This window comes from Phaenicophaeus curvirostris, chromosome 4 (genome assembly GCF_032191515.1).
Source record: "Phaenicophaeus curvirostris isolate KB17595 chromosome 4, BPBGC_Pcur_1.0, whole genome shotgun sequence".
NCBI classification, from domain to species: Eukaryota; Metazoa; Chordata; class Aves; order Cuculiformes; family Cuculidae; genus Phaenicophaeus; species Phaenicophaeus curvirostris.
The window spans coordinates 53,853,680-53,874,070 of record NC_091395.1 but is presented as its reverse complement, the minus strand read 5'-3'; the positions used below and the strand labels follow the sequence as shown (position 1 = coordinate 53,874,070).

General features: G+C 36.3%; 1 protein-coding gene across 1 annotated transcript in view; it reads right to left on the bottom strand.

Moving 5' to 3' along the window:
- The window catches only part of PDS5A (PDS5 cohesin associated factor A), an 80,650-nt gene that overhangs the window by 9,094 nt on the left and 51,165 nt on the right, over window positions 1–20,391 (bottom strand). The window contains exons 13-29 of the mRNA XM_069856168.1: window positions 20,117–20,230; window positions 19,237–19,318; window positions 16,672–16,720; window positions 16,414–16,553; window positions 14,813–14,928; window positions 14,000–14,105; window positions 12,380–12,540; window positions 9,771–9,894; window positions 8,442–8,600; window positions 7,795–7,863; window positions 6,987–7,123; window positions 6,297–6,420; window positions 5,836–6,040; window positions 5,203–5,317; window positions 1,948–2,080; window positions 1,188–1,307; window positions 17–79 (exon numbers count right to left, since the gene is read on the bottom strand). Of these exons, the coding sequence (XP_069712269.1) occupies window positions 17–79; window positions 1,188–1,307; window positions 1,948–2,080; window positions 5,203–5,317; window positions 5,836–6,040; window positions 6,297–6,420; window positions 6,987–7,123; window positions 7,795–7,863; window positions 8,442–8,600; window positions 9,771–9,894; window positions 12,380–12,540; window positions 14,000–14,105; window positions 14,813–14,928; window positions 16,414–16,553; window positions 16,672–16,720; window positions 19,237–19,318; window positions 20,117–20,230 (2,017 nt within the window). The remainder of the gene's footprint in view (window positions 1–16; window positions 80–1,187; window positions 1,308–1,947; window positions 2,081–5,202; window positions 5,318–5,835; window positions 6,041–6,296; window positions 6,421–6,986; window positions 7,124–7,794; window positions 7,864–8,441; window positions 8,601–9,770; window positions 9,895–12,379; window positions 12,541–13,999; window positions 14,106–14,812; window positions 14,929–16,413; window positions 16,554–16,671; window positions 16,721–19,236; window positions 19,319–20,116; window positions 20,231–20,391) is intronic.

Below are 20,391 nucleotides of genomic sequence, written 5' to 3'. Positions count from 1 at the left end.
TGTCAAAAGACAGTACCTTTCCTGTCAAAAGGAGAACCCTTGTCTCTTCTGAAATGTAATTCCTGTCATTGCAGAAATCCTGTAAAAAATAAAATAAAAATCAGTTTGTGTTTGATCTCTCAGTCTTGCTGGTAGCGTTTTTTATGGTTGACTTCTCAACTTAGATGCTACTATCAAGTGCTATAGGTGATTTACACCATGCAATTTGCAGACAAATAATAAAGATAGGTCAAACTAGTATCTTGAAGGAGATTCGTAGCGAGCATTACTGAATGACAGTATACCTAAGGTGAAGTTGGGCTTAACATTTTTTTCTTCTTGAATTATGTGAATCGTTTGAAGTGAAGCAAAACTGCCATCCCCATTTTTTCACTTGCATCTTTTTAATACGAAGTCCAAAGACAGGAAAAGAGGTGTCGCTTCCCTAAACTAGCTGAAAAGTTGCTATCTTTGTCAGTCAAAGCACAGTTTACACAGATTAAAACACTAAATCTGAATGTAGGTAGCTACCACAGATATCAGCTCCCTGTCACCATGGCACCTGCCACTTCACAGTTTAATAAGCAAACTAAATTTTGCTTAAAGAGACTTTTTGAAAGGCTGTTAACCATCAGTCTAAGACACTGGAAAATGAAATGTACTTTACAGAACAACCAAAACATTAGTTCTAGTCCAGAGAATTACTTTGGTTCCACTCATACTTTTTAGAAGTATGTATCTCAAAGAACAGTGGTACCATTGCTGACAGCAAAGCTGTACTCAGCGAGACTATTACCAGGCAATAAGACAACCAACTTGCACAGCAAGTGAAACAGCCAAACAGCTACTGACAGATCAAAACATACTACGGATAATATAAAAAACGTCCCCTTTTTCTGTTTTGTCTGCTTTGCATTTTAGTTCAGATACACAGTCAGAATATACATATATTCTCATACATCCGGAAGCACACGTAAAACACTGAGGAAATGATCTATCAATACATGCTAACATATCAATATTTATTCTAATTAGCTCTCACCTCGTTACAAACATTTCTGGCACACGTTAGAAGATTTAATTGGTAAGGACGAAATATATGCATTTTCCCACTTATGGTATTATGTTACAGAGATAACCAGCTGTCAATTATAAAAATCATAAGGTATTTCCCCTTGTTGATTTGGAAATTAAATTAACAAATTTACCTTTTCAGGTTGTGTAAAAAATTTGGTTGGCAATACAGGGTCCTTCGGTGAATCTGCATTGCACAAAGCACTTTTGCTGTTGATGACACATAGTGCTACGTCACATACTGTATAAAGTTTCTGAAGGAAAAAAGAAAACCATGCTTTAGGAATTACTTTCTGTTTTTACAGTGTACAGAGAATGCAGTCCTTTAAAAAGCTTAATCAATGTGTTAAAATAACCACCACTGAAGATGTATTTTGTAATTATGTCATCAACCATACTGTTGGCTCTTCAAACACATACAGAGGTCCACATTTTTCATGACACTATTTAATAAAAACTAGCAATACTTCACATGTCTATGCTGTGCAACAGAAGCTCTTGCTCAATCAAATCACCACAAATTGTTTCTCATCTGTGCTAGAAACAAATGGGTTTAACATTAGCTATATAACACAGTATTTCCCCCAGCAGCAGAAGATACTTATATTGGGAAACCAGGCAGTGTAAGTTAAAATAAGGCAGACAGGCAGTAACTGGAGTATTTAACAAATTCCGTTCAATAACTTCATTAGGTATTGTGTGCTGGATAATGTCAGCAAGGTTCTGAAAGAATGAGATCGGCAACATACACACAATGCTCACAACTAACAGTCTCTAAAAAGACCATAAAAACGTCTAAGCTAGTGCTTTCAGATTTTCTGCAAATCCTGTTCATCAACTGCTTGTGAAACCCTCAGCCCATCACCCAACACTTATGTGAATTGCATTTCTTACTTCATTGGCCTTTGGCTCATCAGGAGACTGAGCATCTTGGGTAAGCTTGATGTTTTCTGCCATCTTTTTCATGAAAGCATGACTATTGTTCTCATTCTTTGTCATTAAAACTTCAAGCATGAACCACAGGCACCTATAAAAAGTCATTAAACCACAAGCAATTTACATTCCAGCTTATACACTGCAGCTCCCACATCTAGCAACGTCGTAAAAAATTTGTCAGCTGTACTAGCTTTTTCTTAAGAAACCACAACCAATTTGAAGATACCATAAACAGGTAACATCATCCAAGGTGTAAGTTAAGTCTAGACCTTTAATACAGAGTACTCTTTAGAATAAATCTGCCAAATTAGTGTGCTTCTCTATTACATTTGTAAACAATGCCCAACCAATCAAGTTTTTTTCCCTTCCAAGTAAAAGATAAGCAAGAATTCTAGCGCTACCATCAACTAGACGAAATTCTATAATCACTACTTTGTGCTATGTCTATTTTCCAACCAACAATGTACCATGACCACATTCAAAGAGGCTTAAACAAATCATACACCTGCTGGACAGTTACCCACGCTATGTGGTTTAATATCAGAATTCAAGTAAGAGGGGAGAGAAGATCCAAAACTGAGCAGATCAGATTCTTGCTAATGGTCCATATGGGAGGAAAAGAAATCCTTATAGACAGACATAATGGAATTAGCTTTCCTAGTTTTCTTTCTTTAAATCTAGTTTATTTATAGGGAAAACTCATTATATTCTGACTAAATTTTGTTTTAAGAATTTTTTGATTATATAAAGCACTACTAGTTCATCCACACTATCACTTGCTATCAAGCTTTACAGCCACACATGGCTAGAAGGTCAACAACAATCATAATATGGTAAAACAATACTTGGGAAAGACACATGGGTGGGTTCGAGAAGTGCACAGTTTGCCAGTAGTTAATTTAATTCTGAAGCTCTGGAACAGAGACTATCTTGTAGAAAGAAGCTAATAAAAAAACCAGAAAAACAGGACGACTGAACATTAGAATTCCTTGTCTGCAAAAGCCCCGATTTTCTTAACTGATACAAATTAAAGATTGTGATGCAAGAGATGAAGGAACGTTTCTCTCAAAAACTCAAAGAGGGTTGTACTCCACTAGAACAACTAAATAATTATCTGGTGTTCAAATAAAACAAGACACATACATTCTGACTTGCATCCAAGAGCTATAAAGGCTATCAAGTAAATAAATGTGTTTGATACCTTTACATCCATCTACTCACTATTCTCAAGAACTTAAACGGGATGAATACAAGACGGATAACATACTACACTGACCAAGCTTCCTGAAAAAACTGTGATGTCTGAACATTACTACTAAGGACAAATTTTGCTCTGGTAATTCCAGTTAATATGTCAACTTCAATTGCTTGACTTCCTCACTAAGTCAATAAATTAAATAAATCATTATCAACCCTAAACAAGACCTTTCCCGAACAACAGTGGGATTTCACATACAAAAAATATGTGCCTAGAAGAACACAATCACATAAATTAAGTCCATTCTCTATATCCATTTCAGTATTCTTCGAATGTGAATTCAGAAGAAAAAAAGACACTGTCTCAAAATAGAAAAAACAAACTCAAACCTAAACATATCTCTGTAGGGCAAGCTTAGAAAAACTTCATAAGATTAAATATCACAGATTACGGTTAAGGAACTTGCTAATAATGTGTTTACTTTATGTGACTCTATTTAGGCCACATAAAACCAAGACAAACTAGGGAGACAACTACAAAACATGCTGCCAGCTTGCTTTTCCAAGTTTGCAAGCATTTATGTCAACACTTTAAAGTGAACACTATGACTCTGAGAACTTGAAAGAAAGAAATACTGCATTGCATTATATGAGAAAAATGTTTTGCATTTATCTCGGGAGACTCTTCAGAGAAGTATTCCTGCCAAATTTCCTGCACAGAGTATTTCTTTGGAGCAATCTTCTCTGGCTAGTTCAGCCAGCCTGTGACAAACATGAGGGAGGAAATCTGACAACAAAGGAGAGCTACACAAAGGGTGTCCAACAAAGCTCTGTGCACTAGAAAGTACTTCTCAGAGAAAAAATTAACTCAACAACTGTGAACCAGAACTTGTTCCATGCATTTTGGATAAAGTATACGCTGCAGAGTGCTTTCAGCTGTTGCCAGAACAGGGAGTTCCGGGACAAAATGGAGACTTGATGATTAGGTGAGAAATCTTCACTGACTCCAGGTTCTGACCAGGTGTAAGTCAAGTAACTCAAGAAATCTGAACAAAGTAAGTTTTTCGTTTAAACAACAGACCTGGACTCTCACAGGTAAAGCTGCAAAAAGAATTAAGATACAGACTGGCCTATCTAATTAACTGCTCTTCTGATGACCTATATTGTAGCATGTGCTTATAAGTGCCTTTTTAATACCAAACCAACACAGCTCACAGTTCCACCAAAAATAAATACAATAAATAAACAAAACACTAGAACGAAGGGAGGGACGAGCAACACACATGCTTTAACAATTTTTTTAAAGTGTTAAAATTTAACTATTTTTAAAAATAAGTTACAACACAAAAGAATACAAAAGTTATACTTCAGGTATGAAAGATGACCGGAGGCCTCCAAGAAGGCCTCAAACAGGAAACTGTACAGAACAAGCTTCTGTATGACAGACTTGTGTACAATAATCTGTGCTGAATACATTAAGAAGCACTAAGTCGCCACTGCAGACACATAGTGCAAATGATAAGTTAGCAGCAAACTTAGTGAGAATTCCAGTAGGTTTGCATAGAGAAAAAAAAATAAAGATTTTTTTTTAAAATTGGTTACCAGTGAAGCAGGATCAGTGCCATAATGTTTTAGTGTCTTGGAGAATCTCAATCATTTTGTATGTTAAAAAATATTTAAATTGATATTACTTGGCATCTCCTGTGTGTTGGGAAATTCTATAGATTTTCCTAGACACAAATAGAAGAATCCAAAATCAGTACTTCATTTTAAAGAAGCTTAGACAACTCACTAATTTGGTATTATGGTGTGACCTACAGGGTACCATTTGGACTTTCACTGCTAAAAAAGTTTTGGTTTAAGTGTTAAATTTTCCCTTGGTTTAAGTGTTAAATTTCCAAGACTACTGTTTTGCAAAATACTCTTAATAAAGCAAAGAGTTCCTCTTCTATACAGTTTCTTCTAAGCACAGAAAGAATTCTCAGCACAACAATACTAGAATAACAGGACACTTACTCTTTGACATCGCGAAGCTGATCAACATCCTGAGGTTTTGTGAAATCTGGATCATGTGCCAGTAAGTGAATCATATACGGCACCACATATTCAGGCAGCAAGGATAGCAATTTTTCTAAAGTAACAACAAATCACAAATTACCTCTATATTACACACATACACACTCATCACAAGAAACACTTCTTTTGAAGTATTACTTTTTCAAATATGTAATGCAAAAAATTCAACTTGCATTTTATTCCTACAGATTTTACTTTTAATGCATCATTAAAAATAAATGAACGAGTTTCACTACTTCCTGAAGTAAGATCAAGCAGTTTTGCAGGTCATAAATCCTAAAATATCAGAAAACAAAGTTTTATTTTTTCAGCAAAATAACTACCACAGTAACAGCATTGTATTTCACATGTATAAATTCTCAGCAATTTACAGAGAAGCATTTTACAGTTCATGCTAATGTTAAACTAAGTAAATTTAGATTTGAATGTATCTAATATAAAGGCGAGGAAACAAATTAAACTTATCAAGTGTTCCTTTACAAAAGCAATTTGCTTTTTGTAAGTTTTAATGATTACTCCTTTCAATTTAGTATTTGACTACTGAATTCTTGACAATTCTATTGAAATACTAACCATTAGCCATAGGATTCTGCTTAATATATTCTCTTCGTATACTGATATTTTTGAGTAAGCACTGTCTGGCATGTGCTCTTCTCTCTTTCACAGGGTCTTTGGCACACAAAGCAAAGATTGCCATATATTCCAAAGGAAGGAGTAATTTCACAAGTGCCTTATGCAGTTTCTGCGCAAATATCTGCCTCACTTGGTAGCATTCATCCTACAGCAAGATAAAACATAATAGTGTAACCATGAAAATCTTGGTCTTTTAAAAAAAAAAAAGCTTTCAAGGTACAATTACAAGGAGATATTTTAAAAATATCAACAGCTGCAGCATGACAAATATTTGAACTTTCAAGAATTATTTTGAAAGCTCCAACGAGAGACAGAAAATAATGTAGCAGCAACAAAAGCTCAGAGAGCTAAGAACTCTGAACTCAGTTAAAAGTTGCTTCAATTCACATGCAGTTACTTACATTAATGACAAGTGCACAGAGCTGGAACTGTTCTGGGGTAATTATTTCATGGTAACAGGGTTCCTGTGCAAGCTTCATTATTGCACTACCAGCAGCTAATCGCAGTCGAGACATATCCGATTTACTATACAAACACAAGAGGAAAAAAACAAAAGTCACAACTGTCCTTAAATTACTTACATGTCACAATTACTACTCCTTTTCACAAGACCAATGAGCAATTAAGTTTTTTTTTCTCTCAGATCAGACGATAGTTCTATAGCTTCAGATCAAGCTAAATTAACCCAATCAAATTTGTGAAAGACGAGGTACAAAGTTACTTCATTGTTGGAATAAAGAAGCTCCACCCAAGACCACCCAAATCCTACATGTGATAAATCTCTTCACTTGATTGTTTTCAAACACACTCCTGCAGGTCTTTCTCTCTCTAGACTATCTTTTACTATCAAGACATCTAAAGAGTTCTGAGTTAGATTATTAGTAAATGACAAGATAGAGGAAGTATCAAGCATATTTTTATACTTGCCATTCCACTCTTAAAATTAAAACTCCAGTCAGATCCATTTCCTACCATCCCATGAGCCAACATCTGCTTACCTTAAAATTCTAAACAAAGCTCTAAACCAGTTAATATTCTTTGGAATTCTATAAAAAAAAAAGGAAGGAAGCCTGAAAGGAATAAAATCTGACCTGATTCGCTTCTGTTCTGTCAAGTCTCCTTCACTGACGAGCATAGCTGATAATAACCGGAGTGTGGAATTTGCGGATTTTGACTGGTTGTTTTTCATACCCAGCAGCCAGCGTACCAAAAGTTTAATTGCTTGCACCTATCAAACATAAATAAATAAACGAAGAAATTACTTCCTAAAGTTGATAAGGCACTAAAACCTACTGCTGTCAAACTGAAATCTCCATAGACTCCTATTAATTAGAGCTGATGTGTTTTTAAAAGGAACAGGATGAAGCAGTAAATATTTACAGATTGAAGAAGGGAGTAGCAGCCTTTGTGACATCAGGACATTTTAACTATGGGTCAGTGTCTTCTCACAAGCACATCTAGATGATGCAGGATACTTGCTACATGATTATAAGAGCAACTACGTAAACATTTCTACAAATGGTCATAGTCAGATTCACAGTAAACAGCCTATAAAGTGAATGAATAAAAATCATCAAGGTCTCTATTTCAAATCTGTCTACAGTCAGTAAACTCAAACTGCCTTTCTTGTAAGGAAAACTAAAACTTCAGCATCTCTTCATTTTCTCAACATTCAGCGTAATCAATATTGTTACATGAAGACACCAAAATGCACAGTTTCTATCAGTTCTGTAATTATGCATATAAACCACAGTAACTCTAAGAACACTGCATACTATAAGGACACTAATACAAAAGTATTCAAAGGGATTTACTCTAATACTCCCTGTTGCACAATTTGGAAAAATGTAACTTTTTAATCTCAAATATACACATTATTACTGACAGCAGATCACTCACCTTTGCTAGTACTTCTGGAGAAACTTCTTCATCTGGAGACCACAATTTTCCATTTTTCTCACCTGTTGACTACAGATATTCATGTGAGTTTAAGAACTGGTTCAACCCATAGAGAAAATGTAGAGATAAAAATGCAAAAAAAGTCAAGCATAAGCTTTCTTTCACACAAAGATCTTTTATAATGCAGTATCAGCGACCTTCCAATACCTGAAGGGGGTCTACAACAACACTGGGGAGGGACCGTTTAAAGGCTTGCAGTGATAGGACTAGGGGCAACGGGTATAAACTGGAGAAGGGCAGATTTAGACTAGACATAAGGAAGAATTTCTTCACTATGACAGTGGTGAAGCACTGGCACAGGTTGCCCATGGAAGTTGTGTGTGTGTGTTTGCGTTCAAGGCCAGGCTGGATGGGTCCTTGGGCAGCCTGATCAAGTGGGAGGTGTCCCTGCTCATTGCAGGGGAGTTGAAACTGGATAGTCTTTAAGGTCCCTTCCAACCCAAACTATTTTATGATTCTTTGATCACTGTACTAGCCATTTATAGAACATTTCTTTATTGACCCATTTAACAAAAAATAGAGCTCTAATTCCCACAGAGTTAATAACAGGCAAACAGAACAATAAGGACTTAGCAAAAAACTCTTACCCTGTCATTCATTAGGAGATCTTTCACAATGAAATTTGCAACAACAGATTTCATTGGAGAGGCAAATTGGTCTGGAGCCAACATAGAAATATGACCCAGTGAGACTAATGGAGTTATAAGTTGTTCTGGTACATCAGCATTCAAACTTCTACTAAGAGGCTGAGGGAGAATGAAAAAAAAAATTAAAATCCAACTACAGGGAAGCCAGCATGCCTAAAAATGATTTTACTGACACACTACTGATGATTTTCATAGTTTTTCCATAAGAATTAATAAAGTTAGAAAATCAATATTCTTTCTTGAATGTGATTTCCAAATTAATAGTATAACCAAAAATTACACATGATAACAGCAAAACGAATTTCACATTATCTTCCTGTTTTAACAGTGAAACACATTCAAACCTAGGAGACATAGGAAAAAGACCTCTGACTCAATCCTATTCAGGAGTTGTGAAAATCTAACTGCAAATGGCAGAATATAATGGCAGGGGAAAAAAACCCTTGGAAACACCAGGGTTTTCTATCAAGTAATCATTATTTCACCTCCAGGTAACAGTCACCAGGGTAATCCTGTGATGATCTAACACCCAGCACCCTCACATTGTATTCTGGTATTAGTGAGGGAACACGTGCTCTCACTGAGGTCCCAGCAGAGATCAAACTCTGTAAGCTTAATTCAAAACTTTTCACATCTCCGAATTATGCATCGGTTCAAGGACAGCCAAGATTAAGAACCTGGGATACTTTACAAGTGCAGATTAATAATGTTATTATTTAAAAGATTACAGTGAAAACCAGTAACCCTTCTGCCCTGTATAAGATAACTTTTTGCTTTACAATTTGTCTAAGCAAGTAGCAAGTGAACAGTAAACTAACATCTGAGCTTAAAATTAAGTAGTTTTTCCTGTACTAACTGCCTCAGTGAGGAAATGTTGTACATGCAAAGACCTTAAAGGATGGTAATTTAAAACAGTTTGAAAGCAGATTATATTATCCCTCATTTAGGTACCTGCTAAATGTGTCCTCATGGTATTTAGTGGGGATCATTCCAGCATATTTACTTTTCCTTAACTTTCCTTAGTTTTCCCTAACTTTTCCTTTTTTGTAGACCTTATCTATCAGACATCAGAATATTATAAAATCATGACTGTAAGAAACAAACATCAGTAATCAGCTATTGTAAAATGAATATTATCTCGACTACCATGCACGTGTGGGCTTCCTGACCTCAAATTGTCATCCATTAATAAATATTATGAATTAAACTAATGGTATTTACCAGTATCAATTAAGAAGAACAGAAACAAATCTTAAAAACAAGACATACCTCAAAGATCTGTGCAAGCTGCACTTCTTTATTTGAAAATATGGCATGTATACAGTGAACAGCTTGTTTTGCCTGATGAGGAGTACCTCTTTTTGCTTTCTGATGCAAAATCGGAATTAGTGTTCTGCGAACATTAAACAAAATGGTTCAAAATGCAATTTGCAATCTAAAAAAATAAAGCTCTTCATCTATACAAATCTATCCTCTCAGTCTTATAAATCAAGTATTCCTTTGAAGTCTATCCAGGAATGATCATAATCATGAAGTGAAAAGCATGATGGAATTGTATTTAACAATACCTGTTGAGCATCTGACTATACACAGTTAAGCAGAAAAAAGCCTTCAGGGAATAAATCAAACATGAAAGAAAACAACGATCAAAACAAGGCTAGTTAGGAAACCAAATAAAAAGCGGGAGGAATCTGACAGGTTCAGCTAAGGTAAATTCCTGGATTTGTTATCCAAGCCTGGAAGTGACAGAGTTGAAGAAAATTTATAACCATTAAAAATTAGTACGCTTATAGGCCTTTACTACTTTAACTTTGGTCTTTTGTTTTCAGCTTTTGCTTATAGAACTCTGAAACCCATCTGCTAACCAGAGGTCAACAAAGGAAAGAGTAAGGCAGGAACTACTCCAGAGACCAAACTGAGGTTGCTCAAGGCTGTTCAATTACATCCCTGAGAAAGTGCTGAGAGCAGGCCTGACCCCTGAGAGATCATCACTTGAGACCCTAACTCCTGATATTTCCCATACAACTCACCCAGCAACCGGCACAAGAAAATAAAATTGCCTGCAAAGTGCCTGACACAAACTTCTAAAAAAAAAAAAATTAGAAAATCCTGCTTTCTTGAAAGGCTCAGTAACAATACAGCACTCAGTATATGGACTATTTAGCATCCAGCCTTCACTGACACGTTCTACATAATCATAATCAGCAACAAGAGGTGGAAAGAAGAACTTGCAAGGTTGAAAGAATGAAGTCTCAAACATATTCCTCAGAGCACACATAAAAACCCAAACCAAAAAGATCCCTAGAAAAATGTTAACAGTACTCTGAAGTAGGAGAATCTCTCCTCTCAAAACTGGAAGATTCTACAAGTTGGATTAAATAAGAACCAAAATAGTAAGGAATTCAGTAAAACCTGCAGTTAAAATAAGCTTCAATGTCTAACCAACAGTTCTCACAGTTTAAGAACATGCACATTACAGGGCCATTGCCAGGCAGCGGTGTGGCAGTTACTACCCATAACTCATCACACCCCAGCTGACACAAATCTGCAGAAGGTGAAACCTGACCCGTTTATATGCACCTTTACATGTTCACATCTGCAAGTTTACAGGTAGCCCACAGGCCACTTAAACTATCTAGTGGATTATACCAAACATTTTGTTTATGATAAAGATTTCTGAGAACATGAAGTCTAGAACATCTACTTGTCCTCAGACTTCTTTTCCCTTGTGTCAGTGTAAACACTAACCTGGTTTTGGCTTTCAGAAAGTTAACCTGACTTGCTTGCAAACCGTACCAAGGGCTAGACTTCTATTTTGACAGTTATATTTTTAAGTTCTTTGAGACTGCTCAGATGGTACTTCAGCAATACCTAGCTAAGGCATGAAACCAAAAGAAATGCCAGCAACACCAGCTCCTTTGACAGAAAACAATGTACTCCAGCAATGCACAGTCTTCACTAAACTCTAGTAGGGAATTATAGAGAATGGGGACTGTACTGAGAACGATACTGATAATGGGGATTGTTGAGCTTTTCTTTCTCTTAACCCCTACAAACATCTTAAAAGGCATCTCATATGTGAACTTGTAACATTTTTCTTTTGCTCAAAATCTGACTCAAATCCCTAAGAATCACTGTAGTTGCATCTTCAATTCACTGAGAACTCAAGGTGTACATTGGTAAGCAAATTATCGTGGCAATACCAGAGATACTATTTCAACACGTGAGAACTTGAAACCCATGCTTTATAATCTGGTCTAGTTAGTTACCAACAGGCTAATTTTCAGGCTTTTGTTGTTACCCACAAGGTTTTAAATAGTCTGTGAATACCTAGTAGATTATGCAGCTTTAATCAGCAGATAAAGCATGAATTACATCATGATGACTTCTAAATAGCCTATTACTCTTTGTCAGAAATTCATGCTTGCTTTTGGATTTTGTTCCCCAACTTGTTTCAAAACAAATAGAACTATTAACCATCAGAGATTATACTCTCATTCCTCAAAAAGACAGAAAATTTTGTGAAGGATGTATATGAGCAGAATCAATGCCAAGGAATTACATCTTCACCGTAGTTCTCCTGTTGCTTATTTTGTAACCTGGGAAACATGCTACACACTGGTTTTAATGTGTCTGTTATAAGAAGGTTTTTACGTAGGAGCTAACACCTTCAATAAATACACAAAAATTGTGAGGTCACAGAATACAAAAATGAAGAGAGAGAGATGGGAAGGTACTGAAGGAATACAAAATGATGGAAGAGAAGCTTTTCCTATTTCCAAGATTATAAAGTAATTTTTAGGGCAACATACTGAAAAAAAACTATCAAGAAGCACAATTCCAGGTACGAGAAGCAGCATGTAAAGAAATACACTCACGATCTTATCTGTGGCAGGTCTGTTTCTATTTTGTGACCTGTGTTTCTGAAAATCTGTATGGCTGCCTCAGCTACCTTATCATCTTCCATCCTGAGGCACTGCAGCAGAGACTCATAGGTTTCTGCAGAGTGGAACGAGGTAGGATGTGTAAAGGACAGAACCTGTAGATACACAAGGATGTATTTATTCATGGTAAATGAGTCACCAGAAAAACCAAAATTATTGCTGTTTATGAGCACTACTATTAACATGAGTAGCTAAGTAGCTATTACATGGCTCATATGAGATTATTACATTCAATAACTGCATTTTGAGGAAAGCGATATAGGCATTTTCTCATAAATTCATCTATGCTTTGTTCTTTAGGTCTTCCAAATATTTTATAAGATGCTACATTATTTGAATATGTGAACATATTTATTAAAATGAACACTTATTCAGGAGTATTCATTTATATTCCAGTCTATTAAAGAATATTTTTTTCCCAACTTAACTGAAGTGAAATCCTAATTTTTCCAGAATCTATAGTCCCTGAGCAGAAAAGAAATCAAGGTTAAGATACCTACAAACAAAACATACATTACTGCCTTTTTAATCTAAAGCTAATTAATTATAATACATCCTGTTGAACAGGAGAATAAGAAACTAAACATGCAGAGATTCAAGGCAGGACAAGAGAGAACAAAAGGTTATCTCAAAGCAAAACTACAGTAAGCAAAATTCAAATAACACAAGGTACGGAGAACAATGAAAAACTGCATGTGTTTTGTTTCTTCTTGGGATTTACCTTACCTTAGTTTCTTGGATCAGAGTTGCCTGCTTGTGTGACTACCAATGCGTGAAATAACATTCTCAGAGATATCCATGTCGCAGCAACAAAATTGTCAACCCTGGCAGATTTCTTTGCCGAGCTACATTAGCGAACAAACATTACTTCCTCACATAGCTCTGTATAACTATTTCTGCCATGGTTGCCATTACCAAATCTGGTGTGATATGCCTCCATCAACTCCACCTTGTTCATTTACACTTGTGAAAACTCTCACTTCAATTATGCAACCTTCCCCTCTGTTCCCTGTTATATTTTATATTGCCCTTCATAATATAAAGAAAGCCTCATTAGTGAACTGCCAAATCCTTCACAGATGTCTTCTAGAGATTTCAAATCCTTCTTTCTCCCCCAGCCACTTCTCATTACCACTGAGAACACAAGCACCTCTGTCCCTGTTTTTAATTCTACATGACTTGGCTCTTGAGTTCATTACTTACTTTGCTTCCAGTATCATATAGGCCTCGCAGAACGTGCCTCTTAAAATTTCCCCATTTCTCTTTCTCTCACTTTAAGCCTCGCAACTTTCTTCCAAATGACTTCCCCAAGCAGAAACCATTTTCTGTTTTAATGTTCATATTTCAACTCTTGGCATCCCTTTCGAACAAATTTCTTCCAAAACCCCATCTCTTTCATTATTCTTTACCCAAATGAGTATTAATAACCACTTTTACACATTTAAAAAGTAACTATCTAAATAATAACTGTTAAGACCATACTATCAAGAATTCATTAGTCATACCACTTTTGCCCCTTCTGTTACATACTATAGCTGCGTTAATATATGTTACCTTGAGAAGTTCAAGTCCTGCACGGATAGCAGTATCAGGACTTACACCCTCCTCTTCATCATCAGCTGTCCCCTCTATGGATTTATTCATTAATTTTACTAGTGCACTGAAATAAGAGATACAAAATGAACAAAGCAAATTAATGTGACAATGTACAATGTTAACGGTTGGACATATCAGCAAGATTTCTTGTCTTTGATAATACCTAAAGGAAAGGCAATAGTCCACTGGGGAGGGGAGTGTTGTTTGTTGTTGTTTTTTTTTTTTAAATCAAGCTATTCCATTATTCATTTCCCTTCTGACAGCTTTCTGCAAAATTAATTCTTCAGCAAAAAAAACCCACAGCCCCCACCCCCTGTGGGCAGCATTCAGATCAACACACAGTAGCATGACTTTCAGAATATAATTAGGTTGCCAGCCAAGACTCGAAAGAAATCCAAACATTCTCTTACACAATCCCACAAAAGCTAATTACTTCAACTGCTATATGGAAGACTGTGTTGCAGTTAACTATGTGAAAATTATGATCACAATTTTCACCTTAAGCCCCACAAACAGCAGTTTCACTGTTAACAACTACTATATTTATTGAATTGTTTGCAAACGACACTGCAAAGAAGATGGAGAAAAAAAAAATTAAATTCCATTTTCTAGGTTGTAAAAAATGAAGATATCTACACAAAGTATGTTTTTTCTAAAAAAACACATTTATGCTGCTAGGAAAGTCTAATCTAAATCCCCCAAACACCTTTTTATTCCCATTTGCATCATCTTTATAATGATTCATGACTTAGTACAATCTTACAAACTTACCTAATGGCTTCTGAGTCAATATGTACAGGAGCAATTCTTTCCAAAAGAAATTTGACCATTTCCAGAAAAGGATTTGTTGGTTGTTTAGGATTTGCAAGTTTCCGGGCTATCTCTCTCTACAAGAATGTTAGATACAAAAAGAATTAGACACATTTTACTTATTTCTTAAGCATGCTGAATAAGCTAAATATAGCCACTTCTCTTAACCACAAAGCCTGTCTGTGAATATGAGATAATACAATATAATATAATCATATATATGATTGTCATATTAAAATAATCAGTGAAACGTATTTTAAGTGGTGCTGTTATCTCCAAATCTTTCTTTATCACACTGTACCAAAAGCAGACATACTTTACCAAATTATATAAATGTAAGATGCATTTAAGTTTCTAGTGAGAGTTCTCAGATTTTATTACGGAATTGCAGGCCAGATGCAAAACAGAATCAAGGGAGAACTAAGCGCTATGTAGCCGGAATTTAAATATCTATGTTGACAAGAGTAACCCATAAATCTGCAGACAACCCTGTTGGATATGTGAGATTTCATAAGCAACAATGAAAAAAACTGCACTGCTGTAGATATGCAGAAGCACTACACTACCTTGGCTACAACAGATGTTCAGACCCTATGTACTTGTTTATGAATATCTGGCTCCAAAAATCTGTTTTTCCCCTCTGAATGCCCCAAATGTCAAGAACATTAAACTCAGCTGCAAACTCAGTAGAAGGTGGTTAAGGAGATACTATCTGTTTTGAACAGATGCCTAAAAATCTCTCAAAGAAATGACTTCTTGACCCTCCTTCTCCTAAAGGGTTGGATGCTAGACACTAAAAAGCAGTGTTCTAATTGTTATACTAAAGTATCTTCAGGAAGAAAGAAGAAACCTTTCTATGATGAAATTGCATCACTGCATTCCCAAAGTGCAAGTTTACTAGTTTAGAAGGAGACACACTGTTCCTTCCACGGACAATTTCAAAGCCATTAGACAAAACCCAAGAAGTTTATGCTTCATTGTTCATGCTCTCTATTGTGATTTCTGTCAACAAAATTGCCTACTTGTATTTTGGGATCACAATGAAAAAAAAAAGATCTGTGACTGTTGGCATGACCAGTGAGTCTCAAAAAATCCAATTTAATATTAAGCTGTGTATTTTCATCAAAGAGGCTAAACAGATGACAGAGAGAGTAAGACTGATCCCAAAATAATGTTCTACAAAGAAAAAGAAATGAATAATACACAGACGGTGTAATATTTGGCTTGCTAGTACAAGTTTCATCATTGTCAGAAGACAGTTTAGGAAATTCTCCATTGAAGAGCCACTTGAAATGAAAGAAATTAATTAATCTTTTAGACTTTATTCTTGATGCTCATAAACCCAGTAAGCAATAAAGCTGGTGTTTTCTTAGGAAACAAGACGATGATCATAAATTATATTTTCCATAAGTGCTACAGGTTAACCAAAAAGATATTTTATGAAGACCAGAAATCTATTAAAAAAATATCACATTAAGGTAGCAAAAGAGACCATTGACTTCAAATAAGGGTTTTAAGCACAAATACTTAAGGCATAGAAGTATGCTTTTCAATTTCCTTACCACACAGACATCTGCCTGTTTACAAGAACATGTGGGGCTAATTAACAGTTCAAGCTGAGACCGAAGTTTCTCATCGTCACCCAGAACCTGATTGAATTTCTTCACAAAATCTTGTGCTTTTCCAGGATCTGGAAGGTTTTCTGTATGATTAAACACAATTTAACATATGATAAATCTGTCACTTCAGTATGACAAGATTCACAGAAACTCGATTTCCAGAAATGGTGTAATAAGTCTAAAGAACTTAAGAACACTTACTTGCTATGGTCATCAGCTTTCCAAACATGGCAGCACTGTTTGCTTCTGACTGAGGACAACAGCAAAAACAAACAAATCAGCGATATCTCTTTTATAAAGTATACCTTTAAGCTGATCTGTTAGTTATTCTGCAGCACTACGTTCTACTCTGGAATCTTATGTTTTATGGTTTTGTTTTAAGAATAAACACTGGAAGAGTATAACAGTATCATTAGCAGCTACCACACACAGAGAGAGGGGAAAGTTCTTCTTGCAGTATCAAAGAACTGCAAAATTTCACTAATTCACGTAACAGATCAAAATCAATTGTTGGAAAAAGACCTCTAAGAAACCCAAACAAACAATTCCCCCAAGTCCACTCCCACAGCAAAACTCCAATGCAATCCCCTTCTATTTAAAGTTCCTGCTAGTTTGAAGATATACTTATAAAATTCCAGTATACTTCACACCTGTTTTTTTCTAACAAACAAATTATTACTTTATGTTACAACATACGAGGTCCAACACAAAAAAAACCCAAGACTGTGCCTGCAACTCTTTCTATGTAACAAATTAGAAAAATCAACTACGATCACCTTCTGAGTTGACACACAGCTGTATACAATGCTGCCAATGTTCAAAACAATTCCACAGATCATTTTCTGAAAAGGCTGCTGAGGACCTCTATAGTCTTTGCTTTTACATCTTTCAGCATCAAAAGGTGGCTTCCTTTGGGTACCAACTTGATCACTGGGAAGAGGTAGAAATCACAGGGATGCAGGTGTGGTGAACAGGACAGGTGCTGAAGCATAGTGATGTTGTTATTAGCTAAAAACTGCTTCACAGACAAAACGTGGTGGGGTGGTGTGTTGTCTTGGTACAAAATACACCGGTTTCTCCACAATTCTGCTAACAGCCTTCTTATGCATTTGTGCAATTTCATCATGACTTCAATGCAATACTGCTAATTCACGGTATGGCTGCTGGGAACCCAGTCTGCCATCACAATACTCTAGATATCAAAGAAAACACCTGAAATACTGTGTTCAGTTCTGGGCCCCTCACCACAAGAAGGATGTTGAGGCTCTGGAGTGTGTCCAGAGAAGAGCAACAAAGCTGGTGAAGGGGCTGGAGAAGCAAGTCTTACGAGGAGTGGCTGAGGGAGCTGAGGTTGTTTAGCCTTGAGAAGAAGAGGCTCAGGGGAGACCTCATTGCTCTCTACAAATACCTGAAAGTAGGTTGTGGAGAGGAGGGTGCTGGCCTCTTCTCCCAGGTGACAGGGGACCGGACAAGAGGGAATGGCCTTAAGCTCCACCAGGGGAGATTTAGGCTGGACATTAGGAAAAAATTTTTCACAGAAAGGGTCACTGGGCACTGGAACAGGCTGCCCAGGAAGGTAGTTGAGTCACCTTCCCTGGACGTGTTTAAAAGACAGGTGGATGAGGTGCTGAGGGGCATAGTTTAGTGTTTGATAGGTTGGACTCAATGATCCTGGGGGTCTTTTCCAACCTAGTGATCCTGTGAAAACAATCAGCATGGCCTTGAACTCACATTCATGTGGTTTTTGGTCTTGAAGATGTTGCTGATTTCCACTGTACTGACTCTCGCTTGGTTTTCAGCTCATACATAAATAATCAAGTTTCAACAAATCTCGTCCATCCTCAATGTGTTGTAAAAAGTCCAAACACAATTCCTTGCAACGTTCTTTTTGTTCACCTGACAGCATTTTTTGAACCATTTTTGCACAAGCCTTTCTCACGTTCAATTCTGCTGGCAGAATGTCTCAAATACCTCCCCTGTCCAATTGAATTTTCTCAGCTACTGCTCGAACCCCCAGCCTTCTGTCATTTCAAACCACATCTTGCATTTTTTCAATGTTGTCACTGGTATCTGCAAGGACAGCCTGGGCCATTATTATCTTCTATGCTTTCTCTGCCTTCTTAAAATCATTCGTGCCATCAAAAAAAGTGCATGATACAAGAACTCTTCCCTGTAAACCTCAGTCAATAATTGAAAAGCTTCTGTAACAAATTTCTTCAGTTTCACAAGAAACTTGATATTAACTTGCTCTTCGCTCTTGCACACCAACATTTTCCAACCAAGGGTAAGAAGGTATCTCAATTTGAACACGTGACAGCTTGTGGTGAGTGACTGAGTTGAGCCCTGTCCCACTGGCAGGTCAGAACATGTTCTATAACCATTTTTGTTTCTCCCCTCCCACCCCTGGCTCCCAAGCTATCATGTTAGTCTTGCTTTTTTTTTGTGTCGGACCTCATATTCCACTCTTCAAAGATGTCATAAAATGAGAAACAAAAAGGATCTGTCAAAACCAAACAAAGAACTTGGAAAAATTTTCTAAATTGTGCCAAAGTTATCAACCACTAACATAAAATAATGGTAAACATAAGAAGGTCATATACCTTTAAGCATTACTGAAACCAACTTAATGAGAACAAAACATTGCCTACATATGGAAGTCAAAAGAACACTGAAGTCACACTGAACAAATAATATCGTATTAAAACCCCCCAGTAAATTAGTCTCACAGGTTGACTGGATAAAGTATTAATGTTTTTAAAATCGTACAGTGGGCTGCTTATGCAAGTCTAGTAATTCTCGTACGTGACTCCTTAGCATGTTCTGGCACTTCCACATCTCATTCAGTGCTCTGCAAAAGTGTAAAATAAGAAAAGACAAACTTACCAATTTGTTCATGACAAGAACATGCTGGATATATTAGTAAGCAAGTTTGCTTGATTGCTTTTTTATCTTACAAGAGCAATATCTGCTAGGTACAACCAAAACATACCAAGTATTATAAATAACTAACCCAAACAAGGCAAAACTTATTTTCTCTTTTTACAGAATGCCACCTTTCTTATTATTTCTCCTTCTCTGGAGATATTTAAAACTCACCTGGATGCACTCTTGTGCAACCTGCTGTAGGTGAACCTACTTTTTCAGCGGAGATGGACTGGATGAATTCCAAAGATCCCTTCCAACTCCTACTATTCTATGATTCTGTGATTATTCTACTTGGAAGAAGTTCACATATGCAGGACAGTCACAGTATGTTTTACAACTGCCGAGACTATTTGAAAATTAACACTTTCAGCCTAAAAAACAGGCCACTATTGACCAGAATCTAGTTACAGATATCTTCATCGTGGACACTAGCATAGAGCAAGTCTAGAAGTAACTACTTGCTCATTTTTAATTCTGCACTGTTTTCACTGAATGAGAATGAATGTATAAACCCACTCTTCTCAACTATCAAGACATCTTTTTGTCTAAAGGATATGTAGAGTTTGTATACAGAAGCAAATGCTTTGAGATACAACTTCCAAATAATGCTAAGCATCAATCCCTTATATTTTTATTTAAATCCTGATACTACAAGTAAGATTACAGATATATTAGAGAAGTCTGAGAAAGCAAGTATTTGCTGAATACAAATCATACTCACTTGACAGCATTGGGATCCAAGCTAGCATACAAATAGTACAAGCACTTCATTCGCTCTTCTGTTTCCAAATTGTGTGGAACTAGATACTGAGCAAAGATTTTCTCTACCAGTAATCTGCAGGAAAAGAGATAATAACTGCACGTTTCCAAAAGTGATGATGCCTTTCAGACAAGCTGAAAGAATAAAAAATATTGGAAGTAGATTTTTTTCAACAAAGAAGAAAAAAAAGGTAATATTTTTTCTCATCTGTGAGGATCACTTCCACTGCTGATAGA